The sequence below is a fragment of the Aedes aegypti genome, chromosome 2 (assembly GCF_002204515.2).
Source record: "Aedes aegypti strain LVP_AGWG chromosome 2, AaegL5.0 Primary Assembly, whole genome shotgun sequence".
NCBI lineage: Eukaryota > Metazoa > Arthropoda > Insecta > Diptera > Culicidae > Aedes > Aedes aegypti.
The window spans coordinates 144,980,895-144,996,696 of record NC_035108.1 but is presented as its reverse complement, the minus strand read 5'-3'; the positions used below and the strand labels follow the sequence as shown (position 1 = coordinate 144,996,696).

The following is a 15,802-nucleotide window of genomic DNA, read 5'->3' as shown; positions in this document are numbered from 1 at the left end:
AACTCGTGATTCATGCGTCTGCGCCACACACCATTTTTGAGCTTCCCATCGAGTATTGTCCGCTGCACTTTACGCTCGAAAACACCGAGAGCTTTCCGGTCTGACTCTTTCAACGTCCACGCTTCGTGTTCGTAGAGAGCCACTGGAAGAATCAATGTTTTATACAGGGCGAATTTTGTCTCCGTTTGCAAGCTGCGGGATCTAAGCTGGTTGCGTAGTCCGTAAAAGAGTTATGAAATTTGTGAATAGGCCCAAAGGCCCTATTCGCAGCCGCAACACGTCTTTTCGCTTCTCGGGAAACGTCGTTGTCACATGTCACAAGTGTTCCAAGGTAAACAAATTCTTCAACAACTTCAAACACATCCCCATCAAACACTACCTCAGCACCTACACCACCATGCCTGACTCTATCTATAACTGCAACCATATACTTCGTTTTCGTAGAATTAATGGTCAGTCCTATTCTTGCTGTCTCCCTCTTCAGAGGCACGAACCCGCATAGAAATTTACCGTAGTCAAAATAGTCGCAAACATAACACGAACGTACATTATATTGTTACCCGTTAAAGATATATTTATCGTTTATTCCATGAATAACATTTATATTATACCAAAACAATAGGAATTAAGGTGGCAATATTGAATAAAGTTCAGTAACAGTAGAACCGTAAGTAAACATTGTTCTACCGTAAGGGCTAATGTATCCTCCTCTGGCTCGACTCGGAAAAACGGCATTCATCTTTGTTGTTTAGTTGTGCTATGTGTCTAACACTGTTTGTGTTGTTTGTTGTACTTTTAAACTAGATGTTTATTGTTCGAATGGTAAGTACTAAAGAGTCTAAATTATAAACAGACGAAATCTGATCATATTCAAAATAAATCAGCTAGCAACTATGCCAAATCTATTACGCAGCACTGCCAATGTTGAATTCCACGCCAAAAGTGAGTCACAGGTTTTATGTGTTGAGTTTTCACAGGTTTGGGTAACGAATGAAAAATTGACTGAATGTGTGGAAAACCAATGTAATGAGTAGAGCATTCTTTATGCAAAGCATGAAAATTGCAACCGACACTCAAGTATTCAGAAAATATGCTACTTCAGAAGAAGCAAAATTTTTGTGGGCGGTAACATTTTTGTGTGAGTCGTTTTCAGCTTGTGTGAAAAAGTGTTTGACAAGTCTCCTGCTCGATTGGAATGACATTGACAGTAAACTTGGAATTCCAATTGGAACATTTCGCTTCTTTGCCTATAGTTTCTTTAGTAAGTACAGAATGACGGAGTAGCAATATTGTTCGCCTTTAAAATGGTCAGGTTGCTAATGGTTGCTAAGGCAAGTTCGAGTGGTTACCCAAACAACACTGGCTTGGTAGTTGACTACTACGATTCTTCGACTTGGTCGTTGACTACTATGTTAGTCTCCAACATTGTTATAGTGAAAACGAAAAAAAAACTACTAAAAAACTACTTATTTTTACATTTTGAATATTTTTCACCCAACATTTCTGGCTTTCTGAACTTGTTTTGCTTACTTCTTTCAGCAAAGCTACAAAGAAAAAAGCAACAGTTGTTTTACGTGAAAATAGGAATTTGACCAAAATTGTAAGGTATAAAACCAATTAAAAACAATACAGTGTTCTGTTACAATATATTATATTGTTTTTGAATTGGGTCCTAAAATTTGTAATGAAATTTTGTTTTTATTTAATAACACGAAAAAGCATGTTACTGTAATTACTTTAGCAATTTTTCCCGCTCAAATAATGGCTATATCATGTTTAAACTTTAATTTAAAAATTTGGTCCATAAATGTACCTTGACACTTTTGATCATGTTTGACGTTCGCTTAGTCAACAAAAACACCACAGGGGTTTTAGTTCGACCACTAGGGTTGTTCCTATCTGACATTTCGTAAGGGACACGGAAAACAAAATACACCCAAAATTTGAGTTTAAGCCAAAGGATGTGACAAAATCTAATAAAAAATGTTTTGGGCTTAAACCAACGGAAAACATTAGAAAATTGAGTAAACATGTGTTTTTGGCCTAAACTGAAGCGTTTGGCACTAAAATTGGGACAGGGCTTTAGGACCCAATTGTATATTCAAACTAGAATAATGTTGTTTCGACATTCAATTACAATACGCTGTATTGCATCCAATACGTTATATTGTACATTAATACGTTTTTATCCGGGCACGCTTTGACAGATTCCATTGCTCGATTGGCTCACACTTTGACAGAAATTTCAGTGTCCGCGAATCTCTCTTGTAAAGGATATTTACCAACATTCAAAAAGTTTATACTAGAATGAAAAATTTCCTCTGAAATCTCAACGGTATTGAAAATCAAAGAAAAATCTTAAGCATTATAAGAATTGCCAAAATTAACATCAGAATATCAAAGATAATGTGCGTAAATTAAATATTATATCTCGAAAACTTATTCATACAGACTCAAGTCAAAAAAGTAAACAAACTTACTTTATCGATCCTACGTGTTAAGCAGGCGGAATTCTACACGTACCGCTCTGTACCAACTCAACTTTTCACTTTTAGAATGTTTAATTTCCGGATTTACAAAACGACGAAAGTAAGATTTTCAACTTTCGCAACCTAACCACTACTTTCGCCGCCCCGCTGTATGGAGAGACAAAGTGACTTAACCACGAATCAAAACAAAACACTACTTGAGCCGATTTTACACTGGTAGAAAAACGTCGAAAGTAACTGAATGAAACGGCTTATCATTTTCTTATAATTATTTTTGAGGGAAATAATAGAAACTACCTAGTTTTTGAACGTGAGCTGAGTGTATGCAAAATTTGAGCGAAGTACACGGCAAAAAAATGTTAAAAAGGTGATTCATTTTAAAACAGTTTTGGAAGATTGATTGTGATTTTTCCTAATTAATTTTCTCAAAACCGTATAAAAGTTACTTACGTCGATTTGAAAAAGTAATCGAGATATAAAGTTTTAGGCCGGTTTTCGGTTCCGTGCACTTCACACGCGGTGTAGATCAAATTACACCGCATCAGACTTCCGATAAACGTCAAACCCGCAATCAAATGTTTTGCTCGGGATTCCCCCTGTTGTGTTGTCTCCGAACCGAGTGATGACTGATGATGTTCCAATCATTGATCGCATTCTCACTTTTCATTCATCAAAAACGTAAAAATTGAAGTCCGTTGTCGCGGGTGTCGTTTTCGGGGAATTTCTTTGCTTTTATGCTGAACTAAGAACAAGCGCAGTTTAAATCTAGCAGGGCCCTTCTAGCGCTCTAATCGCCCTTTAAGTTATCGTCGCGATTGGATTAGAAAGCGAAAAGTAGCACCCAGAAGAAAAGTGTTTCTCTTAGCGGAAGAAAGTTTCTCAGTCAAAGGATAGCAGAAAGAACATGACATCACATTCCGTTTCGAAATTGCAGCTGAACGAAGATCGATGATACTGACGATGCATCAAAGGCTTATTGGTTGATAGATACGCGCGTGGGGCGGTAGGGTGGAAGAATAGCCAAGAAATAGCTAATCCTCGAGGATTGTGGGGATTCTGTTTACGTTTTTGATGCGCCAAGCGGACGGTCTTTCTAAGCTATTGATTTGGCGAAAAGAGTGAAAAGTGTTATTGTGACGTGGAAGTGGAAGATTAAAAGTTTTAAGTATCAATATGCCGGAAAGGAACAACGTAGATTGGTCTCGGTTCGTGTGAAAATACTCCTCTCACGGTGTCCCCGCTAGGCTCTTAATAAAAAAAGTCCATTAAAATCGGAGTACAGGAATCGATTTCTGAGGTCATTCTACACCTCTGTTCAATTAAATAAAAACCCTTAGAATTCTTAGACTAATCTCTAGAAAACATTCCCCATCAAACTATTTCCCCGGAATCAGAGGCGAGTGGCACTAGTTAAAACAGGTTTAAACCTTTATAATAAATAATAATAATTTCCCGGAATTCTAATATCCAGAATAACAATCCCCCGAGTGCACCATTATCCAGAAAACTAAAAATTCTTGAATTATTATTGATAAACAGTTGGGATACAGAATATTGATGCACCGCAAATATTAATATAAGGTCAGGGCATTCCTTAGCCGAGTGGTTAGAGTGTGTGGCTACATAGCAAAGCCATGCCGAAGGTGTCTGGGTTCAATTCCCGGTCGGTCTAGGATCCTTTCGTAATGGAAATTTCCTTGACTTCCCTGGGCATAGAGTATTATCGTACTTGCCACACGATATGCGAATGCGAAAAATGGCAAATTTGGTAAAGAAAGCTCTCAGTTAATAACTGTGGAACTGCTCGTAAGAACACTAAGCTGAGAAGCAGGCTCTGTCCCAGTGAGGACGTAATGCCAAGAAGAATAATAAGCATCGCATATATACGATTTTTTTTTCTAGTAATGAAATCTTTTCCGACTTGATAAAGCCGACAATAATCTCAGATACTTTTTTTCTGCAGAAGCTGTTTGCTATTCGAATAACATTCGATATAGGAACATAAAGGATTCTGAACCCGCCTCTGATTTGTTCAAGATTCTTGTTCAGCTCATGTTTGATACATCACTATGCTAGTCACCTAATGTTTAATATAATCATGCCAAATGGTCTTATGCTAAACCACTTTATGCCACATGAGCTTTCCTTAAAAAAATTGTCTCAAACATCAATAAGATACCAATAAAAGAACATCACTATATTGTGCAAAATTAAACATATCATCTGTACAAATCTCGAGAGAGATTTGACTGAATAATTTTTTATTTGTTTTATCGTTATTGAAGAGATTTTCAGCTACAGTTTGGTTCATCTCTGACTCAATGACTGAAAGAATGCTGTATCATTATATTGTGCAAGAACATATGGTCGGTGTTCAGACAGACTGGACCAACAATTTCTGAAAAACCTACTCCAAGCATTCCGAATAGCAAATTATTTGTATTATTTGCTGTAATAATGGAACTCATCTATTTGATGAAACATCTGTATAAAAATAGCATCGGAAAAATTAGAATCTAAAGAACTTTTGACTTATTTTCCACTAGCTGTATATCTATTATATGATTGTGATCTACTGAACACAAAAAGTTTCATGCTGATTGGCTATGTGAAACGGAGTATAGTGGTTATCACGCCCAATGGTATGGGTGCCCTAGTGTAGATGTAGCTGTGAACCTTAGAGGAAAACAATATGCACTCTGGCTCGAAAAACACCCAAAATCCGGGTATAAAGTTTTCAAATTGAGTAAAATTTCCATATGCATTTTGATGAGTCTGGAAAGCGTGTGCAAGTTTCTTTGAGGAAAACAAAAACAAACTGTGTATGACGAGCGTATGCTAGTCTACGTGTGTTCAAATGTCACTAAGCTCTATAGTCCACTATAACTACAACTGGCGTATGGAGAAAACCGGTGCTTCTACACTACGTCAATTTTCAGAACTAATATTTTCTCTAAAAATCGATTTTAGTCCTAATATTTTTTTAGACAGATTCTTAAAAAAAACAACACATAAATCAGCTAGGTTGCTTGAAAACGATAACACTTCTCAGAATATAAAGTTTACAGTCATTGCATCAGCACCCGCTCATGTTCCAGTAAAAACATAAACGATTGCCCAAAATTTGCTTTAACCTTCCTAATGCATTGAGAAAAAGTTACACGTTATGCATTAATGGTCCCATGACTTTGGGATTGTTGAAGAGATATCTTCAATGCTTTCTCTAGGAATTCCTTCAGAAGTTTTACTAAGACTATTCTTTCAAGAATTATCCAAGATATTTCTATTGTGATTTCTTCATATTTTCTTCAAAGAAATCCTCCGCATTCAAAGATATTTCCAAGTAGCCCTCTTGCGATTCGTCCAGGAATTACTCCGTAGATTTCTTTCGGGATTCCTCCATGGATCGCTCCAGGGATTTAACTACCAGGTGTTCTAATCCTCTTGGGATTCCATTAAGATTTCCTCCTGCAACTCACGAATTCATCAAGGGATTCCTAAAATGAATCCTCCAGGAATTCTTCCAGAGTTATCATCAGTAAAATCGCTACATGATTTATTCCAAAGCTTTATCCAGATAATTCTTTAGGGATTTTCCAGGAATATCTCCAGGGAATCGTTATGGGTCTCCAAAAAAACCCTCCGGAGATTCCTCCAAGAGTTCTTCAAATTCTGCCATGAATTCCTGCATAAATTGTATCAGAAATTATCCTAAGAATGCCTTGTATTCTAAGGGACCTTAGCCGATAGGATAGAGTCCGCGGCTACAAAGCAAAGCCATGCTGAAGGTGTCTGGGTTCGATTCCCGGTCGGTCCAGGACCTTTTCGTAATGGAAATTTCCTTGACTTCCCTAGGCATAGAATCGTACCTGCCACACGAGATACAAATGCGAAAATGGTAATATTGGCAAAGAAAGCTCTCAGTTAATAACTGTGGAAGTGTTTATTGAACACTAAGCTGAGAAGCATGCTCTGTCTCAGTGAAGACGTAATGCAAAGAAGAAGATGGTCTCCAGGGATTACATTAGGAAAATTTTGACAAACATTCCTTCCTTTTTAATTATTTACATAAATTCCTTTTGAAAACTCTCTTCATGGATTCCTTCAGCAATTTTATCATGGATTCCTCCAAGTTAGGGATTTTTCCAGAAAAAATTCTACAGTGCTTTCTCCAGGGATTCCACTAGCTAAATATCTACAATGATTCTTCCTGGGATACCTCCAAGATTGTCTAGGGATTCCTCCAGAGATGCCTTCAGCATTCTTTCAGAAAATAACATAGATATTCTTTCCAACAGGAGTTTTTCCAGAGGAAAAGGAAAGCTGAAAGAAAATCCCTGAAGGACTACTTGTATTTTTTCAGAATAATTCATGTAGGGAATCCTGAAGGGAACTATTGAGGAATGTCTAAAGGAATTATGAAGTTAATTCTTGTAGAATCCCTAGATGAATTTTAAGTGGTATCTTCGAACAAAAATTCTGGAGCGATCTCTCAGGAATAATTACTAGAAGAATATCGATAGGACTACCTGAAAAATTTCTGGAAAAATATATGAACTAATCTTTTAAGAAATTGTCGTAACCTGGAGAAAGTCTTGACATTTCTGCAAAAATCCCTATAGGAATTTCCCTAGATGGACTCTTAGGTGTTTCTCGCTCATCAGGAAAAGCTAACATTGATCTTCCTGAAAGTGATGTTAGTTTGCGTGGGCGGGCTAAAATGGTCTCAACAGCAACGTTTCCGAAAAAAAGTGCAGGATCTTGAGCCCTTTTCAAATGTTTGCCTAGACATATCTTTTTACTCATAAGAGTAATTCAGGCTTTAACCGGCCCACTATTCACAGGTGATCCTTCAAAATGTTCAAAGCTCCTGTCGAGTAAGTAAAACTGTTCCAATTATAACTACCGAGAGGTCCATCAATTTGACTAACCGAATGCAGGAGCTTTCGAATAGTTATCCTTTATATGAGAGATAAGTGGAAGTCAAATTGAATAATTTGGTAACAAACCAGCCAGTGCTGAGTTTGCTCGGCATCGAGAATAATATTGTAACACGGACATGCCTTTCTCATTGATAAAAAGGATTCTATAACATTCTCCAGAAAACTATTCCCCCGAAACCCATTCTCCAGAATCTCATTCCCCAGAATGTACCATTCCCCAGAATTTCAATCCCCAGAATGAACCAGTTCCCAGAAAACCAATCCCCAGAATGGACCATTCCCCAGAAAATTATATACCTACTTTAAAGTTTTGAAATAATCTAGATTAAAATACTTGAAAATGAAACTTCATACAATGTTGTTTACAAGTACATGAGAAGATTAGCATTGGTGCTGCTAATTATGAACACTTTACGCATAATTCAAATTTCATTTGCAAATGAACTATCACAGTAGTTTCACTTTTATTGGCACTTATGAAGACTTATGGATCAGTCTAGGGGAAACACAATATCCAATATTTATTGAATTATTGAAAAGAATATACAACTCATCACTATTTTGCACAAAATAGAGCTACACCCTTCTTTCGGTGTAGTAGTTTCCAGATGTATACTTTCACATGTATGTCCAATTTTTATCAAATATAGTGATGTATTCAGCTTTTCATCAAGGTTTTAAGAAGGTGCATCATAGCTTACCTTTTGGGGCTACCCCGAAGGGTATACAGACGTTCGTAGATTCATATTATACGTTTCCGATATAATTATTACGTAAATTCGGCAAAATAAAAACGTACTATTCTGCACATTAAAATGATACGCCCTTCTTTACGGTTAGTCTAAATAACAAATGACTTGTTTAATTGTAATTGTAATTGTAATTGCTCAATCCACACCCTGGCAGACAATTATCCGCCCATCTAGACACGGGCTGGGTGAGGACCTACCAAGCCTCCCCCGTTAACATGTCCTATACCGTTTAGCACACCGGGATCTTCCACAAACAGGCGCCGGAATTAAAGCGGTCCCACAAGCTTCAGATACATTAAATAGATATAGTCCCTCTGGCACTAAACCGAATAGCGGCCTTCATATCATCACTAGCACTGCCTATCAAGCACGCCAAACAAAATGCCGGAAGTAGCGTGCCGTGTAGAACATCCGATGTTCTACACAGCACATCACCTCCGACACCATGCTCAACGTACAGCAAAGACATCGCTAATAAAAAGCGGAATGCGTCATTCGATTCAGTGCCAGAGGGACTATAAATGTAACGAAGAGGAAATGAAAAGATAGTAGAGATGGTTTGGTCATTACGTTAAAACGTGGTTTTTATAGTTGAATAAATGTATCGATAGTTTCTCATCTGTTTCTTTTCCGTGTCGTAGTTGCGTCGATTCTATCCACCTCGAGTTTTGTCGTCTCCGCTCGAGCAATGAGGACCGCGATGAAATGAAAATATAAAAATATGACCATTAGTGTTTATCTATTATTTAATGTGGTTCTCATTTGCTTTTAAATACCTAAGTAACATGTGAACTCTGCCTCTATCAGAAAATTCTAATGAATTATATTTTATTCTCCTGCACTTTCCCTAACACAAAGTATTCCTATTTAGTAAGACATTTACAAGTGCAAAAGCGCAAATAAAAGTGTGGGACCTCATCGAATCATGTCGATGCCCTCAGAGCACTCATTCTTCGATTTGCGAAAAATGAGTCCGCTGAAAACACCGACCCGACTCAACGCAATCGCGCACCTCTATCAACGCCTCCGCACATGTAAAAGCTTCTGCGATAAACTTGTGGTGTGAAAGAAATGCGCAATATTATTTTAATTTCAATCCTAACTGCATGACCCGTAGGCTCTATGCGTATGATTGTTCATTGTTTTAGCTAAATATACCAGTTATTCCTGTACATCAGAAGAAAAGAAAACGGATTAAGAATATCTTGCAGCGTAAAGTTTAAGTGATCAAATATTAATCCTTTCTTCGAACCTAATTTCATTATACATTGGGTTATGCTATGCTTCGCGTGTGATACGAACAATTAGATTTATCAATATAATGCATTAGCATCCAAACAAATACCCGAGAAAATTTTCTTATTGTCCGACAAACATTTCAAAACAATTACGAACTGCAAAAATTCAACGGTAACTTTACTCAACAAAGCTTTCATTCGATCACCCTTAAAATACACAGTCATCAGTAGACCATGCACTATAATATCCTCCTAATATAACGCAGAGCTAAAAATCCTCTCTTGCGTTACCCAATCTGAACAAGAAAACATTTTCAAATACTTCCCATAATTTGTGCACGGCAAAACAGATTCCACTTTCTACGTAATGTAACCTAGTATGAACAGCTGCCCAACTCTCCAGACCTGCGCCCTCCAAGATCCAAGGTGCTGCTGCCTTACGTTCAAAACTTCTTTCCTCAAAGTATGTCTATCAATTCCGAACTCTATTGCATACTACCATACCAATCAGACCCTATTCCTGACAAGACACAGAGTCATAACCCCAATGTGATGGATTTACCCAGTAAATCCACAACCTTGTCCTAACCCCTCTTACGTTTCGCTATCCTCGAAAGTCACCCATATTGATGCTTGGCAAAAAATATCAATATTCAATCCACAAATCCCAAATTACACCACATTACGTTGGTCCGTTTGGCGTCGCCGGTGGATACCTGTTCTGACATTCGTTTCTTTTAAACTCCATTTCAACCATGTCCCTCCACTTTATCAATACGAATGTTGACGAATCACGATAATCTGAAGATCGTGACCAGAACGGAGGTAGGATAAATCACTAGGGACCAACTACCACCAACAAATGACTTGTTTAATTTTGCACAAAATAGTGATACACCCTTCTTTCAGCCTTATCCTGTTGACGATATAGAGAAAATGTTCCGTAAGGATACCAAATGGCAAGAAGGCATTTGGCATGATTGATTAAATGATCAAGGATCATTTGACATAATGGTATTTTTTTTAAAGAAGGAGCATAGGTATGGATGGATGGCAAATGGCTTTATACCGAATAATTTTATGCCAAATGACCTTATGTTATATGAGCTCTCCATCGATATATTTTGCCTATATATCATTAATGAGATGATACTGAAAGAAGGGTGCATCACTATATAGGCAAAAATATAACTTGTATATTTTATGGGAATTTACTGAAAGAAGGGTGTATTATTATAATATGCAAAATAATCATGAATAGGGGGATTAGAGGCATAATGAACACATTAGACAAATGCTTCTTTTACATAGAATGGAAATATGTTTTAGTTACTCTCGGCTAGTGTCCAAGTTCGTAATTAGTATGACGTGCTGCATCCATTCATGGTAAGAAAAAATCTTATCAAATGTCAGAAAAACGAGATAGACAATTGGGTCCAAAACACGACTGATAAAAAGGTATCCGGGTAAAATAAACACTTTCGTGGAATTTAATGAAAACTTAATTATTAATGGGTGTCAAAACGTACTGATATGTAAGAGTACTTCCCCCTATAACATTAGCAAGAAGAAACTTCTCTAGGTTAGTTACTTTGCTCTAAAATTAAATTCTCCCACCGCTTTTATAATAAACCAATTTGAATTTGAAAAAAATATAGTAGAATTTTATCATTCATTTATAATTTTTATTCAAAAATTTCGCTTTAGTCAAACCGTTATTACTTTTAAACTCGTGATTGTAAAAATCTCTCAAAAATGTATGTTAAAATTTAAGCTATATCTGACGTGCTGTGAAAATGTCATCTAAATCAGTCCACAAATAACTGAGATATGAGCCTCCAAATTTGACCATTTTGTATGAAAAATCGAAAAACTTGCAAATGTTTTATCCAATACTGTAAGTGACTCACGCAAAACAAAAATTAAAAAAGAAAAAAATGGATATTCAGCTTTCTGGGGAATGGTGCATTCTGGGGAATCTTACATTCTGGGGAATCTTACATTCTGGGAATGATTCGTTCTGTGGAACGGAATTCTGGGCAATGGTTTTCTGGGGAATGTTATAGAATCCGATATACACATGCAAAAATGGTCAATCGGCAAAGAAAGCTCTCAGTTAATAACTGTGGAAGTGGTCATAAGAACACTAATCTGAGAAGCAGGCTATGTCCAAGTTGGGACGTAACGCCAGAAAGAAAAAGAATATTCAGGTTTGATGGACATTTTTTTTTCAACGGTCTGGCGGGCAATGTGCCTCTTATGGAATAATTTTTTAATGGGAATCATGTACTTCCAGATACGGATTAGGCAACGATGATTCATCCCCCACCGATAGGGCCCGTACCCGGGGGAACGTCGGGGGATTTGTAGATTTGGGTAACGAATATGACTACGGTGCAGGTGGCCACCATGCGTCCGGACGGGATGAGATCTTCGCGGAGGATCAAGGCGATAAGCCCTGGTGGAGGAGCAACTTTTTCATATCACAACCGGTGCTATTTGGGACCTGGGACGGAGTGTTCACGTCCTGTCTGATCAACATCTTCGGAGTTATTGTATTCTTGCGTTCTGGATGGATTGTGGCGGAAGCGGGTATCATGCATGCTGTGCTGATAATTTTCTGCGCTGTTGCAATTGCTCTGGTATCGGTCCTGTCGGCCGTAGGAATCTGCGAACGTTGTCGAGTGGAAAGTGGAGGAGTTTATTTCTTGATAGCCCACACGTTGGGTTCCAGATTTGGAGGATCGCTCGGGATGTTGTACTGCTTTGGACAGGCAGTAGGATGCGCTCTGAACGTGTTAGGTTTCGGAGAATCTATGGCTGGATTGGTTGGTTTGGAAGGCAACAAATGGGCCATCCGATTGTTCGCAATAGCTGCGGTATTGCTTCTGGGAGTCATCAATGTGGCCGGAGTTAAGTGGGTCGTAAAGTTACAGTTTGCTTTGCTGATTATTCTACTGGTGTCAGCATTGAACTTCATGGTGGGTAGTTTCACCGGTGAAGATCCTGAGCATGGATTCGATGGATGGGGTCAAGGCAATATGGCATTGAATCTTTGGCCCAAATATAGCGAAGGCACGACGTGGTTTACAGTTTTCGGAGTGTTCTTCCCAACGATCACCGGTATTCTCTCCGGAATTAACATGAGTGGTGATCTTCGAGCCCCCTCGACTGACATTCCAAACGGTACATTAGCTGCATTGAGTACTTCGACATTCCTGTATATGGTGTTCATTTTGTTCCTGGGAGCAACTTGCCAGAGATACACCTTGCTGACTGACTTCATGATTGCTGTGAAAGTATCGGCAGTGCCATTCCTTCTACTTGCTGGCATCTACGTATCAAGCATGTCATCCTGTCTGGGGGCGATGTATGGCACTCCACGTGTATTGCAAAGTATTGCAAATGAAAATGTCATTCCCGGAATCGGTAAACTCGGTATGGGTCGTGGTCCAAACAAGGTGCCACTTTATGCCATGGCTGTAGTGGCCACAGTAACCACTACCTTCATCATAGTTGGAGACATCAACACGTTGGCTCCAATTGTAACTATGCCATTCCTCCTCACCTATGCGTGCATCGATTATTCATACTTTGCCTTGGCACAAACGTTCGACATCCAAAACATCCGCGAAGAGCGCTTCCGGATACAAGCACAGAGCCCGTTGTACGAAACTAGAAACTATGGAACGACAGGCGACTACCAAGAAAATAATGATCTCGATCAGCTGTTCCCAGAGCGAACGCGACACAAAAATCTTTCCGTAAGAATCATAATTATTTAAGGGACGTTCTGATATATCGAATCATTTTCACAAGCTACCAAGCACACATAAATATGGAACAGTTTGGCATTAAAAATTATTTTCTCGCGAGAACCATACGTTGACATAAGATATATTTTTTCCTAATCATAATCATGTCTTCTATCCTTTGCAATATTAATAATAACATTCAACTGCAACATAATGGAGTTTTGACAAATGTTCAGTTGTTTGTTCAAGCACTTTTTATAAAAATGTTTTTTTCGTAAAGAATTAGTCAATCAAAATTGGAATTGGAAAGTCGCGAACAGCAAAAATTGTAGAAATAATTCGATATATCGGAACGTCCTTACATTATTTGTCTAAAATAAAATTATCGAACTTATTTGTGTCTTTGCAGAGTCCAACCAATTCACCGCACCACGTGCCTTCCAGTGCAACGTCCAACAGGAACGCCCGTTCGGTGGCAAACGGGGGAACCAGCGGCAGTGGCTACCCGAACGGAGGACTGTCCAACAGTACATCGATGAACAGTGAAGTGATATTCCGTGATGGAACCGGCAATGGCAGCACAGCTGGAACTAATTCCTTGTCCGAGGCGGATGATGAGCCGATCGCTCCGATAAGGCCACCGATTCACTCGAAAACGAAAAATTGGTATTCCGGGTTCTGCAATCGATGGGCTTCGTTGATGGGCGTAAGTATGAGAGTGTACCAAAATAGTGTGAAAAAATAGTTTTAAGTAAGAGTAGTATTTTTCCTCCTTATCCATGAACCTCACCGATCAAAGGTGACTCCCATATCGTGTTCCTCCCTCACTTATCAACATCTCACCCGTAGTGATTGTGGAGATGCAGAGGTATCTTCGGTGTCTAGAAGCAATAATCACACACTAGCATTTTTCCCAATCTTATCTGATTATAAGGACGAGTCATTGCCGGCGCCGTTATTGATAAATCATATGAGAGTTGCTAAAATGTACGATAGTAAAGCTTCGATAGTAAAGCGGAAAATCCCTTCCCTTATTCATTTGGGTCGAAGTGCAATTTTCACCAGTTCCGATCAATCACGAAGTAGTAATCATCGACATGTACAGTCAGTCTATGCTATGCAATGGATCCGTAAAAAATAATGAGTATCGCAAAATTTTGTATTAGTTAAAAAAAATTGGACTGTTTTTTAAATCTCAACTAACTTTTAAACAACTTCTAAACGTCGTTTAAGTACCAGACTTAACTAGTTACAAAAGTTCGTTTATAACATCATTATCTCTTTATATACCATTTGTAAGTTGAGCTTTCAAGCTTTCTAAATATATCATCTGTTGATTACAACGGAGATTAATTCAATTATTTTGCTCTTTTCAGGCCGGTATTAAGGTATTTGTGATGTTCCTAGTAAACTGGGTCTTCGCCCTGATTTGCATGGGAACTGTATTCGTACTATGGTTCTACGTCGGTACAGCAAATCCTGCCGTCAAGCCTGGATTAGCACATGAGTTCCGTTTCTTCGTGTGGCTCAAAAATGCCGTTTTCAGATGCTTTGGGTATTCAATAACGATACGTTTAATGTTTTCAATCCAACTAAAACAAATGTTTCCACAAATTTCCAGAAAACGAGTTCACGATTACGAGCAGGTAGTAGTGACACCTTCCTGTCCAAATGTTCCGTTGTCTGCCGCACAATTGAATGAAGAGAACGAAGACTTTGCTTCGCGACGAAGATATCATCAGTCAGCCGTCGTGCAGGGACATTATGTGGACGAAGTGTGAGCCCAGCCAGGACCAATTAAGGCAACAAGCTAAAACTTATTTAACCTCTGAGGATTGGAAACAACCACACACAAACAAAACAACACTGAACAATACTTCTAATTGTGGTAGTTAGAATCGCTGATTAGGATAATATTTGTAAATTTATATACAAACCAACATTTCACCGGAAGACCACCAAAGCGAACTGATATAGTCTGAGGAACGCGGTCAAATAGTATTTTGTATAATCAAAACAAAAAGAAGAGAAAAAGTGTTTATAATTGGTTTAGATACGCGCAATACTTGAGCAATAAGTGTGAAAATGAACATATTTCGTCTATTGATAAAATTCCTTAAATTGTAAATAACTATGTCTCCGCTAGCACTGCTGCTGATTAATTTTAGTTTATACTAGCCTATTTATCAAGATGACTATTATTTATAACCTGTCCACTACCAGTGTAAATGAAAGTAACTTACGTTGAGATTCGCAGCTGACTTAGGTAAAAAATAAATTTTAACCGAGCCTAAACTGATTAGCAGCATATATCCGTTCTGACAACACTCTATCGTGTCATGTAACACTTAGATTAAGCGATACATATAACACGCCTCAATTTATCATGCATTTTACATGTGCAAAATGACCGTTATGTTGTTGGAACTTCGCGATCGTTTTGGCTTCTTAAATATTTTTTTTGCGTTTTTAATATCTCGGTTCAGAACATTTTTTGTTAATTGCGGCGAAAGTCATTCCCATTTTTTGCAAACAACTAGCAATAAATAATAATTCTTGTAAATATGTTGAGTGATTATTAATTTGAGAAAAATCGTCCATAAATAATGTCACTACCGTGCAAAA

The 15,802-nt window shown here is 38.1% G+C and overlaps 1 protein-coding gene across 1 annotated transcript; it reads left to right on the top strand.

Moving 5' to 3' along the window:
* Nucleotides 1–3,079: 3,079 nt before the first annotated feature.
* On the top strand, nt 3,080–15,740 carry LOC5576041 (solute carrier family 12 member 8). The gene is made up of 5 exons (XM_021842615.1): nt 3,080–3,694; nt 11,719–13,186; nt 13,587–13,883; nt 14,554–14,732; nt 14,799–15,740. Exons 1-5 carry the CDS (start codon nt 3,663–3,665, stop codon nt 14,956–14,958), a joined length of 2,136 nt encoding a protein of 711 aa, XP_021698307.1. The 5' UTR covers nt 3,080–3,662; the 3' UTR covers nt 14,959–15,740.
* The last annotated feature ends 62 nt before the right edge of the window (nt 15,741–15,802 follow it).

Bases quoted from the DNA above. Each gene is read 5' to 3' on its own strand.
- LOC5576041 (XM_021842615.1), top strand. From the start codon at position 3,663: ATGCCGGAAAGGAACAACGTAGATTGGTCTCG. The intron at 3,695-11,718 runs GTTCGTGTGAAA...ATGTACTTCCAG, and splicing joins AACAACGTAGATTGGTCTCG to ATACGGATTAGGCAACGATG. The intron at 13,187-13,586 runs GTAAGAATCATA...GTGTCTTTGCAG, and splicing joins CGCGACACAAAAATCTTTCC to AGTCCAACCAATTCACCGCA.